The sequence below is a fragment of the Bufo bufo genome, chromosome 5 (assembly GCF_905171765.1).
Source record: "Bufo bufo chromosome 5, aBufBuf1.1, whole genome shotgun sequence".
Lineage (NCBI taxonomy): Eukaryota > Metazoa > Chordata > Amphibia > Anura > Bufonidae > Bufo > Bufo bufo.
Genome location: NC_053393.1, coordinates 507,697,928 through 507,721,827, shown reverse-complemented (window position 1 = coordinate 507,721,827; position 23,900 = coordinate 507,697,928). Strand labels below are relative to the sequence as shown.

Sequence of the window (23,900 nt, the reverse complement as noted above, 5' to 3'; positions counted from 1 at the left end):
CAAGTAGTTGCTAAGACAGAGGGGACAGCTCCTCTTTAAGGGAACTTTCACACTTGCGGCAGAGGAATCCGGCAGGCAGTTCCGTCGCAAGAATTGCCTGCCGGATCCGGCAGAACATATGCCAACTGATTGCATTTTAAGACTGTTCAGGATCCTGATCTGTCTTACAAATGCATTGCAAGAACGGATCCATTTATGCGTTTGTCATACGGACAAACGGATCTGTTTTGATTTTTTTTTTTCCACATTTTTACCTGTCTGCGCATGCGCAGACCGGAAGGACAGATCCGGCATTCCGATATTTTGAAGTGTGAAAGTACCCTAACTCATCCCTAGCTCTACAGGGCAAAGGGACCATTCACAGATCATTGTTGATTAGGTGGGGCTGCTAATTTGTTGGCCAGGGAAGTAAAACTTTCAGAGCTGAGAAAGTTCTAAATTTCAGGCAGTTACAGCAACTTTAAGGTGCGAGAACATAAATCCAACAAGTATTACAGGATGGTCCGCAGCAGAACTCTGAGGCTGACACTTGGATTTCTGGATTGGATATGCAGTGGATGGCACGGAGTATCTGTATATTGCGGATTAACCCCATTCAATGAAGATTTTCCAAGTAGAATTCCTGGAAATAGGGTATCTATGCTTATTATTTCTGAAGATGATTTTTTTCCGCATCGCAAACAAAAGTCCACCCAAATATTCCCTAAGCATGTGAATGGGGTTAGAAAATCCCTATTCACATGAATTGAATGTGAGGCAAAGAATGCATAATACATCCTAAAACAAAACTCCCTATATCTCATCTTCCTAGACAGTTGTGAGTTTGACATGGAGCGAGGGGAATATTGAGATTAACTACGACCACATTAAAGTTTTAGGTTTCCGAGGAGTTACACCTTAGATGGGGTTTGATTAAATAAAAAAATTAAAAAAGTTGCTGACAGTATTTCCAGAACAGCGCTACTTTTGTCCAGGGGCTGTGCTTGGCATCCCAGTCCAGGTCCATGTTTGTCAAAACTCAAAAAAAACCTTTAGGAAAACAACTCCCAAATTTTTGGTATGGCACCTAACTAAAGATTCACACTTTCTTTGTCAGATAGTTGCTCCAAATCAGTTCTCAAGCGTGTGAGATATGGCTTTATGATTGATTTAAGCATCATACATGAAATGTATTCTGTTTGAAAGATTAATGCTGCAAATAGCGGGCCATAAATAGAAGACAATTATGGAGATGTGTTTGGTCTTGCAGTGAGGAGGACGCCGGCTGCAGTATTGGGATTCTTGATATCTTTGGCTTTGAGAATTTTAAAAAGAATTCCTTTGAACAACTCTGCATAAACATTGCAAACGAGCAAATACAATTCTACTTCAACCAACACATTTTTGCTTGGGAACAGGTAAGAAAATGACATTTTCTTATAGAGACTATTTAATTCATTAGCCTTTTCTTGATGCATAAGATGTAATTTTTAGTAGCACCCTCTTTTGACATTTTTCAGTTTTTATTTATTTGTATTATAGATGTACCATATTTTTTGCTGTATAAGACACACCTGATTATAATACGCACCTAGGAAAATCTGAAAAAAATATATATTTCATCAGACCTCAGATCAGACCTCCAATCTTTATCAGACCTCAGATCAGACCCCCCAATCAGACTGTCAAATTTTATCAGATCAGACCCCCAATCTTTATCAGACCTCAGATCAGACCCCCCAATCAGACTGTCAAACTTTATCAGAACTCAGATCAGACCCCCAATCTTTATTTAGACCTCAGATCAGACCCCCTGTCTGTACTAGAACTCCCAATCAAACCCCCACTCTTTATCAGACCTCAGACCAGACCCTGCAATCAGAACCCCACTCTGTAACAGACCCCCAACTTTATTAGATCTCAGATCAGACCCCCAATATTTATTAGACTTCAAATCAATCACACCCCCAATCTGTATCAGACCTCAGCTCACAAATACTGTAAATAAATGAACTTCGAACGGCACGCTCCTCCTGCACTTACTGCTCCCCGATCTTCTTTAATGCCCTGTGCTGCACTGTAAAGCATCGGGTCATAGTGCACACCTACTATATGTGCATTCTGTCCTGACGCTATACGCAGTCAGGGCGTAGTACAGCACTGGGCCAGCAGAAGACCAGGGAGCGGTGAGTACAGCCAGTGCTAGCAGAAAAGTGGTCTGTATAAATGCTTCCATGTTCACGGCGGCTCTGATGCGGACCCAAACAACGCCGTGTGCATGAGGCCTTATTCTGAGGTCACAACTTTTTATTATTATTATACTGAAGATCATTATTGCTTTGGTGTCAGTGTGCGGATTATGGAATGGTCTTCAGTAGGACAGACAGATACTTATTCTCAGCTAGCTGGCAATGTACGTATGGGTCATAAACTGGCTTCACCTTTCTACTCATCTGACGGCTCCTATGTCTCCTTATCACTTACTTATGTTAACTGCAGCAACAGGTGATGAGTATTTAACCCTTACAATTCCTTTCTGAAGAGATTACTACCACATTAGCTGAAGGTAAGCAGTGGGAGGGTTAATCCTCCTGTAGCTGCAATAAACAAAAGTTTGTGATATGGAGATGTGAAAAGCAGTACTGAGGTAACATAGTAACATAGTACATAAGGCCGAAAAAAGACATCTGTCCATCCAGTTCGGCCTGTCATCCTGCAAGTTGATCCAGAGGAAGGCAAAAAAAAAACTGTGAGGTAGAAGCCAATTTTCCCCACTTTAGGGGAATAAAAAATTCCTTCCCGACTCCAATCAGGCAATCGGAATAACTCCCTGGATCAACGAAAACATAAATCATTAGTTTTCTGATTCCCAAGGCACATGCCCACATGTTCCCTATTGTAAATATGGCCCTGGACAGATTTCATCAAATTTGAAAGGAAGAATAAAAGTACATTCACATGACAGTAAAAAAAAAAAAAAAAAAGTATTTTCAAACCTCAAAAATAGTCTATTTTTAACAGCTGTTTTTCATAGATGCCTTTCTGAAAAAAACAGCCCCCTTGAACTGTATGGGGGCTGTCAGTCTGGGAAGATGAACAAAATAGGACATGTCCTAATTTGTAATGCCCATTATTTACGGCCCGTTAAAATGGCCATGTGAATAGAACCTTAGGCTGCAATGGTTCTGAAAATGACCATGTGACGGTCGTTAAAAGAATGGTCATCCCACAGCCGCTTTTCACTGCCATGTGAATGTATGCTACATGTGCTATAATTTAGCTTGTTAACGGTAAAGCTAAGCACATTTATCAATTTGCTGTCTTTAAAAGGTTTTTTCTTACCATAGTAAAATTATGGCATTGCTCTAGGATATATATTTTTAAAGGGGTTTTTCCGGTTTCAATAAAAAGTACATACCTTAGCAGATCAAGCACCACTATTCCAATTCTCTTAGCCGCGTGATTGATCCAGCTGCAGCAGTTATATCGTTATGTCCACAGCATGTGACTGCTGCAGCCAACCATTGGCCTCAGCAGGGCGGTCATCTGTTGTCAATGTGATGTCACTGGTGCTGCCTGCTTAACAGAGCTCAGCTTGGGGAACTGGAATGGACGTGCTGGATCTGCAAGATAAGTATAGAGAGCTATTCTTTATTGCAGGCGTTTTCCAAGCATTGACCATTTTTTTACTGAAACTGAAAAACCCTGTAAATGAGGGCCCGTCACCACTCCTGACGAGTCTGTTTGAAAAACCGTAAATAATGGTATTGTCTATGAAGTAACAAAGGCTCTTCTTCTAACTCAGCACTCAGCAGTTTTGCACAACATCTGGAGGGCCGCAGGTTGGGCATCCCTGCTATAGTGCATGCTGAAAGCAATGCAAGGTCAGACCTGGCATCATTTTTTAATACTTTTTAAGTTCCAAAAGTGGTGGAAATTATAGATAAATTAGTGTCACTCGTGATTCTGAAGCCGCATTCGCATTACACTTTGCTCCTCAACGTCGTTTTGAAAAAAAAAAAGATCTAAATACACTGAAAAATCTTTTCCAGGGTGTATGTTTCAATAAGAACAAAATAGGGCCTTCATCAATCCATCAGTAACGGAGGCTATGGCGCAGCCGCAGATGTGAATAGAGCCGTACGGTATTATTCATGGTTTACACCTGGTCATTTCTAGTGAAAAGAGTCTCCCTCTAGGATTAATCAGGATAGTTATACGGCAATTATACTTTTCAAGCCGAGAACAGATTATATTGTTCTGAGCACCAACAGCTTGCAAATGAGCTACACAAAGCTGGGATATGAACGATTTCTTACCTAATGTACTGTGAAACCTCATATCTCACACCCAGTATCTGGACAGACACGGTGCTGGATGCAGCTCTCCTATGTGTGCACAGTCAGAGCATTTACAATGCAAATCCTAATGTATTCGTTCGCATTTCTAATGCACGTACAGCAGCTATAGGCAATTGGCGTGACCTTTGGAATTGCTCCTGATAGGTCAATAAGAGGAACACTGCGTACTGTACATGCAAGTGGATGTATGAATCACTGATGTAATTATACATGTTCTGCTTGGCAAAAAAAAAATTAATCAGCGGCATGAATATTTTTATTTGACTTCATTATACCTAATTGTAGGGTATCTTGTTAGTGTAAGGCCTCATGCACACGGCCGTGTTCCACGGCCGAGAGCGGTCCGTGGTAACCCGGCCGGGATTCCTGCTAACAGCAGGAGCGCACGGCGTCATTGGTTGCTATGACGCCGTGCCCTTCATGCAGCCGCTGCTGTACAGTAATACACTCGTATAGATCATACCAGTGTATTACTGTACAGCAGCGGCTGCATGAAGCGCACGGCGCCATAGCAACCAATGACCCAATAAGCTTCTGCTGTTAGCAGGAATCCCGGCCGGGATACCACGGACCGCTCTCGGCCACGGAACACGGCCGTCTGCATTCGGCCTAAGAAAAATAGCAACATAGTAAGGCTAGTTTCACACTAGCGGCAGGGGAGTCCGGCGGGTGAACAGCCTGTCGGATCCATCCTGCCGCTAGTTCGCGTGTGCCCCCGGACTGCCGCTCCGTCCCCATTGACTATAATGGGAGCGGGGGCGGAGTTCCGGCAGCGCACGGTGAGAGGCAGCCGGACTAAAACTACAATATGCAGTACTTTTAGTCCGGCTGCTGGGGGCACACGTGAACTAGCGGCATGACAGATCCGACAGACTGTTCACCCATCATGCCGGACTGCCCTGCCGCTAGTATGAAACTAGCCTAACACAGGCTGAAAAGAGACATCCGCCCATCCAGTTCAGCCTGTTATCCTGCAAAGTTGATCCACAGGAAGGGAAAAAAAAAAACGTCATGAGGATCGAAGCCAATTTTTCTCATTTTAGGGGGAAAAAATTCCTTCCCGACTCCAATCAGGCAATCAGAATAAAGCTTCATTCACAAATCAGTGCTCCACGTACGTGTTCTGTACATGTTCTCCATTTTAATGTAGGTATTCACACATCAGTTATTTACCATGGTCCGTGGGTCTGTCTTTAGCACGGATCCATGCTCTATTTTGTCGTGTTCACGGATCCATTATGCCCATTATAGTCTATGGGTCTGTAAAAAACCACGGATGCCACACGGATGCGATTCGTGGTTCACAGTGTCAGTGAAACACAGATGACACTTGGACAGCAAAAAACGGACATACGGACCCAACACGGATCCATCAGGGACATCTTCACGGAGGCATCACTGACCACCTTTTCATGGATTTAAGCACGGACGTGTGAATGAGGCTTAACTCCCTGGATCAATGACCCTTCTCCAGAAATATAGTAACTATAACCTGTAATATTATTACTAGAGATGAGCGAGCCGAATACAATGAAGTGGAATTCGATCCGAATTTCAGGATAAATTTGATTCGCCTGGAAGCCGAATTTCCTCGTGCTTGGTGTCAGTGAATCGATTTAACCTGAAATAGTGTAAAAAACAAAAAAATTCATACTTACCTCCTCCATTGTGACTGGCCGCCAGCCTCCATCTTGATTGAAGATCTCGTCCGAAATCCCGTGCGTTGACGTAATCTCGCGGCGCATGAAATTTTGCTCCAGATCTTTAAGCAAGATGCTGGCGGCCGGCTCGTCGCAAGCAAATGGAGGCGGTTTCTGTTTCCGTTTGTAAGATCCGTTTAGGGCTCTCACAAGTGGTCCAAAACGGATCAGTTCAGCCCCAATGCATTCTGAATGGATAAGGATCCGCTCAGAATGCATCAGTTTGCCTCCGTTCCGCCTCCATTCCACTCTGAAGGTGGACACCAAAACGCTGCTTGCAGCGTTTTGGTGTCCGCCTGACGATGCGGAGGCAAATGGATCCGTCCTGACACACAATCAAAATCGATAAGGACGGATCCGTTTTCACTGACACAATAGAAAATGGATCCGCCCCCCCCCCCCATTGACATTCAATGGTGTTCAAAACGGATCAGTTTTGGCAATGTTAACGATAATACAAACGGATCCGTTCTGAACGGATGCATGCGGTTGTATTATCGGTTCGGATCCGTCTGTGCAGATCCATGACAGATCCGCACCAAACGCGAGTCTGAAAGTAGCCTTAATTTCACACTGTTTTTACACTCAGATGCCGCGATCATGTATGAACGCGGCATCTGAGGGGTACAATGACGGGGGGCGGCTCTATCGCTGCTTCCTGTCATTGCATCTGCTACTTACAAAAAAATGCGTTTCGTGATTAAGTTATTCGTCAAAAAGCAAATTTTTTGGTAATATTCGGCGAATCAGCCGAATCAAACTTTTCATAAATTCTCTCATCTCTAATTATTACACTCCAGAAATACATCCAGGCCCCTCTTGAATTCCTTTATTGTACTCACCATCACCACCTCCTACACATTAGATGTACAGTATGTCAGCTGGACCCATGGGAGGATGCTGGCGTAGATAAGGATTGGACAGTTGGATTCTTTTGTTCTCGGGGAGATAAGACACTACTTAAGAAGTCTGAAGGCACCTTTTACTGTTGAGAATGCATGCTTGTTTGGCTGAGCTAACAGGCTGATGTATGAGGGGATCAGGAGTGATAGTTATTGGTTGAACTAGCATTCAGGTGACAGCTATCCTATGTGTATGGCTGAGCCTAATACTATTTTCCAGGGTAGCATATTTGATGAATTTATATCACAGTATATACAGTATCATTGTCACACGAATGTTTTCATGCATTCTCTTTTCAGTGTTGCATGTAGTCATACTCCCACGCTTGTATGCAAATCTGTTATTGCTCTATAGGGGCCATTGTCTCTGCACTGTGAGATTATATCACTGTGCGTATCCGTAAATGGTAGTTATTGAACATTAATAGCAATAACTGCCGCATCAACAGTCTAGAAATGTGCCCATCCTTCCCTGTGAATTTAGTTAAAGGGAAAGCAAAAACAAAACAGATGCCAGACGTAGAACTGCTTGATCCATTTTGCATTCCAGGTCAGGTTTTTTTTTTTTATATCTTTCCCAGAAATCTAGAGAAGTGTTGCCTGGCCTACAATGCTCCAGACACATACTATGCATACTAGGCACTCTCCATAATGACAAAGAGTACTCCCTAGACAACACATATATATTGCCCAGAAACCCAGAGTATCATACTAGGTTTGTTAAACATAATATTGAGACATACTAGCAAAACGACAGACTGCAATTTATAAAACAACCCTGGGTAGAAATCTTGTGACACAATGTTACAAAATCATGTGTTTTGAAAAGCTGTTCATCTTTTGGGAATAAATGTATAGTGTGTCTACTGCTGCCTAAGAAATGACCGGCAACCAATTGTCTAATACAGTGTTTTGATTACCTTCCAGTCTTAGAAAAGGCTCTTGATTTCTACACAGTGTGAATTAAGAGAGAGATGCCTCCACCTAGCTAAGCCAGTTCTCACCCCTCTGGACTGAAGAAGGGCAATTTGTCTGCAGATGAGATGCTCACTTAGCTATTTTCCAATTTATGCTCAAGGCCTGTGAAGTATAGACTTATAGAATAGCTACCTTACATCTGGTGGTTTCAGAGGCTTAGCCTTCTTATCTTTTTTCTTTTCCTTCTGGAAGGAAAGCTAATTTGCATATCTTTTTTTCCCCAGAAACCCAAAGGAGCATAGCCTGCAAGGCACTCTCCATAAAGATTTACTCTCTTTCTCTCTATATATTTCTCTCTCTCTCTCTCTCTCTCATTTTCTCTCACTTTCATTTCTCAGCCATTAATAGCACTTGCAATTTGAGTAGAACTGATTTGTTACAAAACTGGATTATTATTTTTTTTTGCTGATTCGGACGAATCAGAAGGAAGCAGATTGTAAGAAATTGTCTCATCTTTTATCCCATCAAATTATTTTCTGTGAAGCAGTCTTGCCAACTGTCCAAAAATTCCTTGATATTCTATAAAAATAGCAGACTTTTTACTTATAATCTTCATATGTTTTTCAATTTGTCCAGAAAAAAATTGGCCTTTTGGATACGTTGTCCACTAAAAAAAAAATTTTGCTTGACAGCACTTCTCTGAAGTCAGAAAACAAAGATGTAATTTCAGACACATTATTTTATGGATTGTATGATTGATATACAGTATTTACATGGTTATTAAGACATTAATACATTTGTTTTTATTTTTAAGAATGAATATTTAAATGAAGATGTGGATGCAAGAGTCATTGAGTATGAAGATAACAGGCCACTATTAGATATGTTCCTGCAAAAACCAATGGGTTTACTTTCTCTTCTTGATGAGGAAATTAAATTTCCTAGGGCAACTGATCAAACCCTTGTAGGTATGTAGTACGTATTTGTGTACACAATGGTCATGAAGTGTAAAAGCAACAACCTGTTTACAAAATTCAATGAAACACTGTTAAATACAAAATATACAATCATTGTAATAATTGTAAAATGTGAATAATGAATAGAATGCAGGTCGCTGTTTATATTATATGGGGGTCATTTACTAATCTGAAATATGCCTAAATTAGGCATATTTCTGGTGCAGTTCTGCGACTTTTCCGTGCTCACGCCAGATCTAAAATTGTGGGCGAGGAAGGGGGTGGGCTGGCAGGCCCATCTCATTCACCATTTTCTACGCTTGTTTTAGGCGTAGAAAATGGTCTAAATGTAAGACCGCTCAGAAGCTGTCTTACATTTAGAACTGGCAATGGATGCGCCGAAGTTATGGAGAGGTCGGCGCCTCTTTATAACTTCGGCGGATCCACTGCCAGCTATAGGGCTTTATTAAGACCGGCGTCTAAAACACAGGTCTTAATAATTGTGCCCCTATGTGTATTAAAATCCCATCTATAATGGGAATTGTTATCGGTTCATAATTTGCAAAATTCCCCTTTGGGAAGTTAGGGAGTATAGATGTTATGAAGCCAAATCAACCAATATTTCATAGTAGCTGGGTTATTATCGGTTTACAGCTAAAGCTTGAACTACAATAAGTAGAGAGACATTTATCTGTGATCTGATTATCTAAATTGTATGGAATTTGCTCACGACATTTTACATAAATTACAGAAAAATTTGAAGACAACTTAAAATCCAAATATTTTTGGAGGCCAAAGAGAGTGGACCTAACATTTGGAATTCATCATTATGCAGGAAAGGTAAAATGAGGTCCATGGAGTTCCATGGGAGCAATTACCATAAGAGCATTACATGAGGAAATTTCTATATGAAGTGTACCTGTCATTACTTTGTGTTAATAAAATCAGTAATACAAGTGAAATGACAAAAGTTTGTAAATATTGTTTACAAGGTTTAACTGTCATCTTCCTTAGCTTTCAGCATCCTGAATTTCAGAATTTTGTCTGCTTGCAGGCTACCTGAAAATGTTCAAAAAAAACAATTTTGGTCCCCAGAATATCTGCATAGTGTGAAATGGTAAATTCTAGGCACACGGGGAGGAGGGGTATGCAGTTGCAGTCTCTATTCTGCAGGACATGCTATAATAAATGCAGGTCTCACCTCCAGGACCTACATTTTTCTCTAAGGCCTCTTTCACACTACAGTATGTCAATTTCAGTGTTTTGCGTTCCGTTTTTCACGGATCAGTTTTTCCATTTTTTTGTTTCCGTTGTGTTTCCGTTCCGTTTTTCCGTATGGCATATACAGTATACAGTAATTACATAGAGAAAATTGGGCTGTGCATAACATTTTCAATTGATGGTTCCGCAAAAAACGGAACGGATACGGAAGACCTACGGATGCATTTCCGTATGTGTTTGTTTTTTTTTGCGGACCCATTGACTTTAATGGAGCCACGGAACGTGATTTGCAGCCAAATATAGGACATGTTCTATCTTTCAACGGAACGGAAAAACGGAAATACGGAAACGGAATGCATACGGAACACATTCCGTTTTTTTTTGCGGAACCATTGAAATGAATGGTTCCGTATGCGGACCGTCTACGGAACGCAAAAAACAGACCGCAAAACGGAAAAAAAAAAACGGTAGTGTGAAAGATGCCTAATTCTGAGGTTCCCTGATTCCTGCCTCACCCATTGAGGCAGTCACTGGCCCCCATCACCACCATAGGATGAATGGAGAAATGGCTCTACACTTGGACAGCTCTCTCTCAGCTCTTTAAACTTTGCCCAGCTGTTTCTATGACTCCTATAGAAGTTAACGGACAGGCGTAGTGTTGACTGAAGTGAAGCATTCAAAGCGGAATTCGATCAGAAGTTTAGGAAAACTTCGATTCGCAATGAAGCCAAATTACCTTGTGCTTTGTAGTAAAGAATCAGGCTTTCCAAAAATAGTGGCTGTATGTGTTAAAAAGTAAAATTAGGAAGCCTGGGAACACGAGATCATCCATAATGCCATGCAGCCAGCCAATCCGCAGATAACCATCCCCTGTGATGTCACAGCCCTATAAAAGCTTCATCCCTCGCGGTCTCCACCATTGTCCTGTGATCTCAGCATACAGAGAGACGTGGCAAGCGCTCATGCATTAGGGATAGTGTTGTTGCAATAATCCAGTGAAAATGTTTGATCCATCCACCATGTTCTGCCATCTTGGCTTAACTCAAATAATTTTAAAAGTAAAATACCACTAGGTTCATAGTAGGGAGATGTCCCGGGCCTTATGGAGGGATTATGGTCATCCCTGTTGTGGATCCCTCAAATGTATTGCTTTGAGGAACGTTTTCCTGCCTCAATGCTGTGTACTATCTTTGGTACCATCACACAGGAGGACATGGGCTGCTGCATACACGCTCTGGCTCCCCCAATCGCCGTTGGAGGTGCCGGAGCACACCCGGACGATCACAGCATCTAAATATTTGCAGACATTAGTGACTCTTTAAAACAGCAGACACCTGGCGTCCATTGCACTCACCAATGAGTGCCATTTTTAAATGCCCTGCTGCTGATGTAAATTTACTGTTGGTGGTTAGGAAAGGGTTAACTTCCAAGTCTTCACAGTGAGTTTGGGCCACCAAGTGCGAAGAATATGATTAGGCAGAGTGGCCTGGGTATACCTGGTTTATAGTTATTTGTGATTAATTAATTAGTAACAAATCACATTTCTTGATGAACTTCGGCGAAGCTGCCAAATTGAATTTTTCAAAACTTTGTTCATCTCTCGATAGAACCAAACACTTCCAAAGCCACCTCTCCGCTCTCTGCCTAGATGCAGTGGCTAGTGGCCACCTCTCTAGTGGGACAGTTGTTGGGGGACCCTCTTCCTGAACATAGATGAAGGTTGCAGAGGTGGGACCTGCATCTCTTAGATATTTAAGGCATATCCTGTGGAAATGCCATACATGTCTATGATCTGAATCCTCCTTTAATGTCCTGACAGCTTTAAATTCTAAAGTACATTGCCCCATTTCTATTATTTCCATCCCTGATAATCGTATAGAGTGTAATATTGTTCCACGCTAAGAAAACCTTCACAGTATAGTCTAATGATTCAAATTAACATTCTTTTTTTTATACAACCATGTCTTAAAGCTCTATATTTCCATTTAAATTACATTTTTCCGGTTTCTCATTATATTCACAACACTTTGCAGAGGTCAAAACAATAGTATACATGTCCAGCCATGATTTATAATGCTACAATTGAAAATAAATTACTGCACTTTTGTAGTCACTGCAGTTTATCTCAGTTTAAGGCCTCATGCACACGACTGTTGTTGTGTTCCGTTCCACAAAATGGCGTTCGTTGTTCTGTGATCCGTTTCCGTTTTTGTTTCCGTGTCTTCCTTTATTTTTGGAGGATCACCAGACATGAAGGAAAGTAAAAAAAAGTCTAAGTCAAGTTTGCCATGCAAAGGATAGGAAAAAAACGGACGCGGACACGCGGACGCGCGGACGCGGATGACAATCTTGTGTGCCTCCGCGTTTTTTCACAGTCCCATTGACTTGAATGGGTCCGTGAACCGTTTTCCGTGAAAAAAATAGGACAGGTTATATTTTTTTGACGGACTGGAACCACGGATCACGGACGCGGATGACAAACAGTGCATTAGCCGAGTTTTCAACGGACCCATTGAAAGTCAATGGGTCCGCAGAAAATCACGAAAAACGGAACAACGGACACGGAATAAAACAACGGTCGTGTGCATGAGGCCTTAAGGGGGTTGAATTGTTTTTAAATATCCTTCAGAATTTTCAGTTTATAAATTTTATCTCGTCTGTCTTCTCTGATCCAGGATGTATACTCTTTACACACATGGCCCATTGATTTAATTGAGAACTGTGTAATTCTTCATTTCCCCTCTGGAGGCACTGCAGGAAAATTGAACACTTGTTATCAGGTCCCGCCACAGATAGCTTTTCACTTGGTGTGCCAGCAGCGGGCGACCCTGTAATCAGCTTATTATCAGGGGACAATAAAGAGACATTTAATATACTAATTTAAGGTTTAAGTATTAAAGTATTTGTGTCCCAACAAAGAATAAATCTAAAAATATTTAGTGCTATGGTCTAATATAAAGCTCCTATTTCTAGTTGAGTTTTTTACATATATTTCACCAGCAGAACATAATGAAAAATTCAAAAAAGGGATCAACCTGAAATTCAGAAAACACAAGTCTGTATCTACTATGGGGCAGGAGATGGAGGGTACCCCAAATGTCAAACTAATGATATCTTGGACCAACCTGAGAATTTGCCTCTTAATCGCCTCTTAATCATTTTAGTTATTATTGTACACCAAAAAATTTAAATGTCTCATGAGAAATGGACTCTACTTGCAAGTGATTCGCACCCGTCAGCATCAGAAAAGGTTGCCTTTGTCTGTGTTTTTTGTGTCAGAGCTTAGGCCCACCAGAGCATCCTTTGTAACTCCAGCCCTGGACACCACAGCTCATGCCGACCTCCATCCACTTCCACATGGGCAGTAGAACAAACATAGACCTCCCGCATGGTTGTATGAGGTGACACTATGTTCTCATAACTGATGGAAGGGGGGCAGTGGGCAGCACTCCACTGATCAGATACTTATCTCCCATCCTGTGGACAGGGGATAAGTTTCAAATGTAAGGTAACAGTTCCCAATGCATATCAATTAGGAGTAGTACACATCCAATATCGGCCCATACCCCTACTGTTTTTGAAAGTGAAATTTCATTAATGAGGCCCAGTAGGCTAATTTCTGGGGATATAACTGCCGGGTGACTGAGTCGAGAATTTAGATACGCATGGACATTCGTCCAGAATTCTGCAATAACAGAAACCACCAAATCATGTGTATCAGTGTCCCTCTGCCCCTACAGCATCTAGTACACTCATCTGACAAAAGTTTATGCATGCGTGCCAGGCGCACTTGGAATTCTAATGATAGTTAATACTGACATTCCAAGAAATATCTGATGGGATTTGATCATAAAACTCATCTGCTGACTCGTGTGGTCACAGCAGAAGACATAAGCGTCAATATACATTTTATTCTATGTCAAACACTTTTGCTTTAACTACATTTTCAGACATAAGACGAGGGAAAAATTATAATGAGGTTGTGTTTTCCCTGAATAACTCTCCCTTCTTGCAATAAATTGCTTGAAGAATTGAAATATCTTCGTTCACAATGAAACCCTCTAATCAGTTTTATGCCCGGCTTTTACCAATGTGCTTTATCTTAAGGTTCTCTACAGTGCAGCTGGTTTCCTTGAAAAGAACCGAGACTCATTGCCCACTGACATAGTCCTTCTTCTACGGTCATCTGAAAATAATCTCATTCGTATATTGGTAACTAATCCACTAACAAAAACAGGTAGGTCCATTTCTCAGAATTTTCAATTTCAAAGTAAGCTTCATCTCAAAGTGAGTGATAAAAGTAAACATAAACCTTGTAGAGAACACAACTGCCAATTTTACCTCATTTATTGTACTGTATTTCCAGCTAAAACACTACTAAGAAGACCATGGGCCTACGTACCACAGTGACAGTCCACATAACTGCTATGAGGTCCAAATAGATAGGGAAGATTCTGACAAAAATGCCTCTTCTATAAAGAAATTCATATTCATTTAGTTCCCTCGTGTGGTGGCTGCATGCAGTCAGAATTTTATAATTAAAAGAGTTGTCCATCCCCATTAAATATTTTTACCAAAAGCTTAATCAGTGTTATAAACTAAAATAACTATATAAGCAATACCCACCTTACCAATTGCCCACCAGTGTCAAGCTGCCACTTCTTGGGTCCCACTCTGGTCCCTGTAACCTAGCCTCCTTTCAATTTGCTTCGGTGATTGGCTGCAGTGGTTACCTGCTCATGTTGAAATGTCATCACTGGAGGCAAGTATACAGAGATCAGGGAAGCAATGGCACAGTGGGACATGAGTAAGATGAATATTCCTCAGTTTGATATGTTGTAGCACTGCAAGCTATCATTTCAAGGGGCTGGACAACCCCTTTAATTCTATCTAAAGGGAAGCCACGGATTTGAAGCATATTGTATAAGAATATTGTATATTTGGTGGAACACTCAGTGTTAGCTATGGAATGTTTTGATAATAAAGGTATCTTCTGTATGTCGTCATACTTTAGAGGTGTTCTCTGGGATTTACATATGGATGATTATCCTCAGGATAGGTCATCAGTATGAGATCGGGAGGGGTCTGACTCCAGGCACCCCCAGTGATCAGCTGTTTGAAGAGGCCTCATGCTCCCGTGAGTGCCGCGGTCTCTTCACAGCTTACCGAGCACAGCGCCGTACATTGTTTTGTGGCTGTGCTTGGTATGGGGATGAGCTTTGCCGAGCCCATGTGACCGATAAACGAGATGTATCATGGCCTAGGAAGAGGCCTAAGCGTTCACAGAGAGCCGTAGTCTTAGTACAGCTGATTGGCAGCTGTGCCGTAATTCGGTTCCCCGCCGATCTCATATTGATGACATATCCTGTGTATAGTGTAGGTCAACACAATATGTAAAACCTGGAGAACCCCTTTAATCCACTTGTAAATATATTTTCCCATTCATGCCGGAATATGAAAAGAGAAGTGAAAGCTCTTATGAATTATTTCACAATTTTAGCCTCCGGTTCCATTATCCAAAGGGGAATAAGAAACTAGTGCACTTATTAATAGTAGAGAATATGCAAGGTCTAAATCAGTTGTGAAAAATGCGGATATAATTTTTTAAAGGAACACTCCAAGAAAAGAAAGTCTTATACACTGGCCCAGATTTACTAATGTGTCTGTGTCAAATCTGCCTTAAAAGGGGAGCAAACTTGTGCATCTCGGCTTTTCTAAATTTTATTCCAATCTGCTTGACAAGAATCAGGACTTAGTGGAAAGGGGCAGAGCGATACAAGAAAGGGGTAGGCCTGAGATGCAACATTATGAACCACAATTGTGGCACAATTCTGGCATACAAATATGTCTCAAAGTAAATCAACCAAAAGTTAGTACAGTGTCAAAAAGGAGTGTCTAATCCCTGCACCAGATTTATCATCCAGCCTGAGCTCCTGGGCAGGTGTGGACAGCCGGTCTAAACTTATTGGGCCAGATTTATCATTACCCCGACAGCTCACTCCACTTTCACAGTTTTAGCCAAGTCAGATTTATGATTGGCCCTTTAAGACTGTAATAAATGTGGTTTGACGGTAGCAGTTTATCCGTCAGTAAGCAGCTTTACAAAAGTCGCACATCTTTACGAAAAAGTCGCACGTTTTACGAAAAAGTCGCATTTTTTTGCGACTTTTTTGCAACTTTTTAAATAGTCCCAATAGTAAATCTGTCTGGAGATTAATTTACATAAGTAAACACGCCCACTTTCTGAAAACTGGCGAGCATAGTGCAGAGCAGTAAAAAGTCGCAAATTTGTGTGTAGTTTTAGCGTTTGCGCATTTTTTTGCGACTTTTTCACTCCATTATTCTGACTTGAGCTAATGATAAATCTGGCCCTATGTTTTTTGCCTACTGAAGGGCCTGCCGTGGGCACAAAACAGTTGGTCAGTTTTGTATGGAGTTTTCCTTTGATGAAATATTGTGTATAAAGTAATTTTTCTTGTATCCATCCAGGCAATCTTGCTCATACCAAAACAAAAGCAAGAATAAATTTACAAGCATGGGGAACACAGAAAACGTCCAGCCACAGTAAGGTAAAAAGAAGTTCTCTTACTAAAACGTATCCCTCTTCTCCAGGCAATAATACCATCTTGTAACATCATCTTGGTTTGTTTGCTTTACATCTCTCAAGCTGGATATCTTAATGTTGTACAATACTTGTTACTTCTGTGAGGTAACCTCATTTCTGTGTCCTCCGTCCGTCACCTTGGCTTGTAGACGTGTTAGAGCTATTTATACAGCGTTAGATGAATCTCACATGTATCACGTGTCTATGTGGCAGTGTGAAATAATTCACAAGTGCGACACCTAGAAGCAAATTATATATAGTAGGTAAACAAAGGAAAAACTTGCTCTCGCCATTTATCAGTTTGCAGTTTTGATGCAGCTCCTTGCATTTGGAGAAATCTTGTAGAACACAAGAGTTCATTTCCTTCTAATCCTCCTATTTTTGGTTCAGGGCAGAGCTCATCAGTGGAGGTGCAGTTCAGCAGTGCTGGTCTGACATTTCAAACAAAAAAATAGGGAGAAGCTCCTTCTCCAGCCAGCTGCCTAAGGCCCCTTTCACACGGGCGAGTATTCCGCACGGATGCGATGCGTGAGGTGAACGCATTGCACCCGCACTGAATACCGACCCATTCATTTCTATGGGGCTGTTCACATAAGCGGTGATTTTCACGCATCACTTGTGCGTTGCGTGAAAATCGCAGCATGCTCTATATTCTGCGTTTTTCACGCAACGCAGGCCCCATAGAAGTGAATGGGGTTGCGTGAAAATCGCAAGCATCCGCAAGCAAGTGCGGATGCGGTGCGATTTTCACACACGGTTGCTAGGAGACGATCGGGATGGAGACCCGATCATTATTATTTTCCCTTATAACATGGTTATAAGGGAAAATAATAGCATTCTGAATACAGAATGCATAGTAAAACAGCGCTGGAGGGGTTAGAAAAAATAAATAAAAAATTTAACTCACCTTAGTCCACTTGATCGCGTAGCCCGGCATCTCCTTCTGTCTCCTTTGTTGAATAGGACCTGTGGTGAGCATTAATTACAGGAACAGGACCTTTGATGATGTCACTCCGATCATCACATGGTACGTCACATGATCTTTTACCATGGTGATGGATCATGTGATGACCGGAGTGACGTCATCAAAGGTCCTGTTCCTGTAATTAATGCTCACCACAGGTCCTGTTCAACAAAGGAGACAGAAGGAGATGCCGGGCTACGCGATCAAGTGGACTAAGGTGAGTTAAATTTTATTTTACTTTTTTAACCCCTCCAGCGCTGTTTTACTATGCATTCTGTATTCAGAATGCTATTATTTTCCCTTATAACCATGTTATAAGGGAAAATAATACAATAACATGTGAAGAAGTTCGGGTTTGGATGCACTCGCACGGAAAAATAGCGGGTGTTCCCGCAACGCACCCGCATATTTTCCCGCAACGCCCGTGTGAACCCAGCCTAATAGTGTTGATCACGAATATTTGAATTGCGAATTTTTATCGCGAATATAGGTACTTCGAAAATTCACGAATATTAAGAATATAGTGATATATATTCGTAATTTCGAATATTCTATATTTTTTATTGTGAATTTTCGTAATGCAAATTTTTATCGCAAATTTTTAAATTGCCGAGTAAAAACATGATTCCTGCCTGCTTCTTGCTTGTGGGCCAATGACTCATTGGCCCACAAGCAAGAAGCAGGGAGGAATCATGACTTTAAATGGGAAAAATGCTGAATATTCTAAAAAACGAATATATAGCACTATATCGAATATATTTGTTTTCTTGAATATTCGTAATATTCTAAAAAAAACGAATATATAGCAATATAGCGAATATTCTGAAAAAAAAACAAATATAGAGCAATTTAGCTAATATAGTGATATAATCTTCTTTGTCTAAGGTCACATGCACACGACAGTTGTTTTTTTGCGTCCGCAAATTGTGCGTCTGCAAAAAAAACAGATGCGGCATCTGTTTTTTTTGGAGGATCCGTTTTTTTCCACAGATTCCTTGTAATAAATGCCTATCCTTGTCCCCAAATGTGAAAAAAGTAGGACATGCACTATTTTTTTTTCTGAAGGGGAACACGGACAACGGACGCGGAACACAAACGGATAAACTATCAGCATTTTTTTGCTGACCATTGAAATGAATGGGTCCCCATCCTATCCGCAAAAAAAACTGAACGGAGGCCGAGAAAAACAACTGTCGTGTGCATGAGGCCTAATAGTTGTAATTTTTTTCTCATCTGAAGTTCAGATTGGAAATAAATTTAAACTATTGAAAAAAAAGATTATAGCACTATTTTAGCTAAATTGCTCTATATTCTTTTTTTTTTTTCGAATATTCGCTATATTGCTATATATTCTTGTTTTAGAATATTATGAATATTTGAAAAAACGAATATATTCGATATAGTGCTATATATGTCATTGGCCCACAAGCAAGAAGCAGGAAGGAATCATGTTTTTGCTCGGCAATTGAAAAATTTGCGATAAAAATTCGCATTACGAAAATTTGCATATTACGCGATCATTACCTTGTCGATTTTTCGAGGAAAAATCGTAGAATATAACGAATATTCGAATTCGCGAATATTCGCCGAATATTCTACAAAATATTCTAATAAAATATCGCGAATTCGAATATGACCCCTGCCGCTCATCACTACTGCCTAACGACCAGTCACAGTTTTGCGAGAAGGAGAACACGGAAATGGCTGATTATTATACAATTTCACAGTTTTGATTGCAGACAAAATGTGACAAGAATAAAGGAATATAGAATTATTTTTTTTTGCAGTTCACTTCTTTACTTGGCAACAAATATATAAGCCGATCCGCTATAACATTATTACCATTGAAGTGAATAACTTTGATTTTCTCATGACGGTAGTAACTGACAAGGGCTGGGATATATTAGGCAACAAATGAACATTCAGTTCTTGTACTTGTGTTGGAAGCAGAAAATTGGCCTTTTAAAGGGAATCTGTCACCATGAAAATGCAATGTCAGCTACAAGCACCATGTTATTAAGTAGTAGGAGCTGCACAGATTAATATATAGTTTTGCAGAAAAGAATTATTATACTCTGTGATTGACAGCTATCTCTATATGCCGTCATAGAGGGAAGGCTGTCAATCCCTGATAGGACCGCCACCTTAACTTCACGGCCCAGAATACGCAGGAATATAAATGAATACATTACAAGTTATAATGAATCTGTTTTTATAAAACTATATATCAGTCTGCTCAACTCCTCCTGCTCTATAACATGCAACCTGCAGCTCAGACACCAGGTGCAATGTTTCAGGTTTCCTTTAAGAATCTGAGTGACTTTGACAGTGGCACACTTGTGATGGCTGGACTACTGGGTAAGGTTAGTTTCACAATAGAGTAGGGATGTCGGGACGATACCGATACCAGTGTCCAATCTTCACTTTCGGGTGGCGGCGCTGCTCCTAGCCGATCAGCGTGGGGACAGCAGCGTGCTCCCAGCTGATCGGCGTGGGGGCGGGACTACTGTGCGGCCGTGTTTCAAGTCCCATGCGGTTGCCTAGCACTGGGAGGAAGTTAAAGCCACTTCCTCCCAGTACTCTGGTGCATCTGCATGGGAAGGATTACAGCAGGCCAGGTGGGTATGGTGCATGAAATGGAGGAGAAATTCAGTTAATTTCTCTCCATTTCATGTTAAAACAGACAAACAGTGAATAATAAAATAAGGTGTGGGGGGGTAATGGGCATATAATAGTGATCCCAACCAGTGTGCCTCCAGCTGTTGCAAAACTACACCTCCCAGCATGCCCGCACAGCCAAAGGCCGTCCGGGCATGCTGGAAGTTGTAGTTTTGCAACAGCTGGAGGCACGCTGGTTGGGAAACACTGTTATATGCCCATTCTCTGCGCCGCTGTTATAATTGGTATCGGTATCGTGGCCACCCAGCGTGGCCACCCAGTACAGGTCGTTCTCCTTCAGCCTTTTTATACGAGGGTCCCTCAACAGGCATGACAGCATGAAAGACCCCATTTGCACAAGGTTGGATGCTGAGCTACTCACGTCCCGTTCCTCGTCCTCACTGATCTCATTGAAGGTCTGTTCTTCCCCCCAGCCACGTACAACACCACGGATACCAGATAGGTGACAACGAGCACCCTGGGATGCCTGCTGTGGTTGGTCTTCCTCCTCCTCAAAGCCACATTCCTCTTCTGACTCCTCTTCCTCAGACTCCTCTTCCAGCATTGCCGCAGGTCCAGCAAGCGATGCTGATAAGGCTGTTTCTGGTAGTGATGGTGACCACAACTCTTGCTCTTCACGCTCATCTACGGCCTGATCCAGCACTCTTCGCAGGGCACGCTCCAGGAAGAAAACAAATGGGATGATGTCGCTGATGGTGCCTTCGGTGCGACTGACTAGGTTTGTCACCTCCTCAAAAGGACGCATGAGCCTACATGCATTGCGCATGAGCGTCCAGTAACGTGGCAAAAAAATTCCCAGCTCCGCAGAGGCTGTCCTAGCACCCCGGTCATACAAATACTCGTTGACGGCTTTTTCTTGTTGGAACATTAGGAGTGTTGAATTCCAACGTGTCGGGCTGTCGCAAATCAAGCGCCTCACTGGCATGTTGTTTCGCCGCTGAATATCGGAAAAGTGCGCCATGGCCGTGTAGGAACACCTGAAATGGCCACATACCTTCCTGGCCTGCTTGAGGACGTCCTGTAAGCCTGGGTACTTATGCACAAAGCGTTGTACGATCAGATTCAACACATGTGCCATGCACGGCACATGTGTCAACTTGCCCAAATTCAATGCCGCTAACAAATTGCTTCCGTTGTCACACACCACTTTGCCGATCTCCAGTTGGTGCGGGGTCAGCCATTGATCCACCTGTGCGTTCAGGGCAGACAGGAGTGCTGGTCCGGTGTGACTCTCTGCTTTCAGGCAAGTCAACCCCAAGACGGCGTGACACTGTTGTATCCGTGCAGTTGATGTGGAGCAAGACACAGCAGCAGAAGAGGACTCAGCCTAGGAGGTTAGCGAAGAGGATGGAGTAGGAGGAGTAGAGGAGGTGGCAGCAGGGCTGCCTGCAAGTCGTGGCTGTGTCACCAACTCCTCTGCAGAGCCACGCATTCCATGCTTGGCAGCCATCAGCAGGTTTACCCAATGCGCAGTGTACGTGATATACCTGCCCTGACCGTGCTTTGCAGACCAGGTATCTGTGGTCAGATGGACCCTTGCCCCAACACTGTGTGCCAGACATGCCATGACTTCCTTTTCCACAATAGAGTACAGGTTGGGGATTGCCTTTTGTGAAAAAAAAATTCGGCCGGGTACCTTCCACTGCGGTGTCCTAATAGCTACAAATTTTTTGAAGGCCTCAGACTCCACCAGCTTGTATGGTAAAAGCTGGCGGGCTAAGAGTTTCCACAAGCCAGCTGTCAGACGCCGGGCAAGGGGGTGACTCTGTGACATTGGCTTCGTATGCTCAAACATTTCCTTGACAGACACCTGACTGTGGGCAGATGAGCAGGAACTGCTGAAGGTGAGAGGCGGAGTGGCGGGTGGTTGAGAGGGGGCAAGGAGGACAGCAGTGGTTGACGTGGCTGAAGATGCTGGACCAAGAGGAGGATGGTGGCTTTGAGTTTGTGTGCTGCTTGTACTCATCATGTGTTGATCCCATAGGCGTTTGTGATGTGAGATCATGCCTTTGTAAAGCAGTTTTACCTAGGTGGGTGTTGGACTTCCCACGACTCAGTTTCTTTTGGCACAGGTTGCAAATGACAACGCTGTTATCAGAGGCAGACACACAAAAAAAATGCCACACTGCTGAGCTTTGCAATGACGGTATTCTAGTGGTGGCAACAGCATGCGTTGATTGGCGTGCTGTCTGGCTGACCCCGGGTGCCGATACATGCTGTCTGACTGTGCCACTAGCTCCTTGCGACGACCTGCCCCTGCTTCCACTCGTCTCCTCCTCCTCTCTGTCTCCCTTTCTGAACTTTCCCCCTGTTCTTCTTCTCTTCTAGCGGGCACCCACGTGACATCCACGGACACATCGTCATCAACAACCGCTTCCCTTGTATCTGACAACTCAGCAAAGGAAGCAGCAGTGGGTACAACATCATCATCATCACACCGTACGTCCATGTGTGTAATGCTGCCTGACTGAGACATATCCCTGTTATCTACATCCTCTGGCAATAATGGTTGCGCATCACTCATTTCTTCCAACTGATGTGTAAATAACTCCTCTGACAGAAGCAGCTGTGGTGGCGGCAGGCGGGCGAGTGGTAACTTGAGAGGTGCCCGAAGCTGAGCTGGAGGAGGATGGTGCATCAAGGTTCCGAGCGGAAGCTGTAGAAGATTGGGTGTCCTGTGTTAGCCAGTCAATTATGTCCTCAGAACTTTTCGAGTTCAGGGTACATGGCCTCTGAACACCGGGCATTATTCTAGGGCCAAAGGAAATCACAGCACCACGACCACGACGGGCCTCTGCCTGTAATTTTTTTTTAGATTAGTGGTACTGTGCGTGCAAGGTACTGTGCCACCCGATATGAGTGGTGGGCAGTGGGCACAGTACAGTCTGTGGGCCTGACACACTGGCAGGCAACTGCAATTATATTACAGAGAAAAAATTGTATTCCTTTTTTATCTGCAAGCTACTGTGCCACCAGATATGAGTGGTGGGCAGTGGCAGTGGGCACAGTACACTCTGTGGGCCTGACACACACTGGCAGGCAGCTGCAATTATATTAGAGAAAAAATTGTATTCCTTTTTTATCTGCAAGCTACTGTGCCACCAGATATGAGTGGTGGGCACTGGCAGTGGGCACAGTACACTCTGTGGGCCTGACACACACTGGCAGGCAACTGCAATTATATTACAGAGAAAAAAAATTATTCCTTTTTTATCTGCAAGCTACTCTGCCATTAGATATGAGTGGTGGGCACTGGCAGTGGGCACAGTACACTCTGTGGGCCTGACACACACTGGCAGGCAACTGCATTTATATTACAGAGAAAAAATTGTATTCCTTTTTGCAATTATATTAGAGAAAAAAAAAAAAGCAGACTGATGTACTAGCCCTAAAAAGGGCTTTTTGGGGTCCTGTTAGGACGCTGTCCTTACAGCAGATCAGATGAGTCTTTGAGGACTGGAGTGGACACAGAACACTGGCCTAGCTAACGATTTCCCTATTAATTAAGCAGCAGCAGCACTGTCCCTGCTCTCACTAACACTGCAGCTTCAGAATGAATCTAAGATGTATGCTGTCCTTGCTTTTTGATAGGAGGTGGAAGTTTCTGGGAGGGAGG

General features: G+C 42.6%; 1 protein-coding gene across 1 annotated transcript in view; it reads left to right on the top strand.

The window, feature by feature from the left end:
* The window catches only part of MYO3A (myosin IIIA), a 269,541-nt gene that overhangs the window by 165,294 nt on the left and 80,347 nt on the right, over positions 1-23,900 (top strand). Inside the window, exons 18-22 of the mRNA XM_040434050.1 lie at positions 1,250-1,397; positions 8,675-8,828; positions 9,568-9,656; positions 14,145-14,274; positions 16,527-16,606. Coding sequence (XP_040289984.1) covers positions 1,250-1,397; positions 8,675-8,828; positions 9,568-9,656; positions 14,145-14,274; positions 16,527-16,606 — 601 coding nt within the window. The remainder of the gene's footprint in view (positions 1-1,249; positions 1,398-8,674; positions 8,829-9,567; positions 9,657-14,144; positions 14,275-16,526; positions 16,607-23,900) is intronic.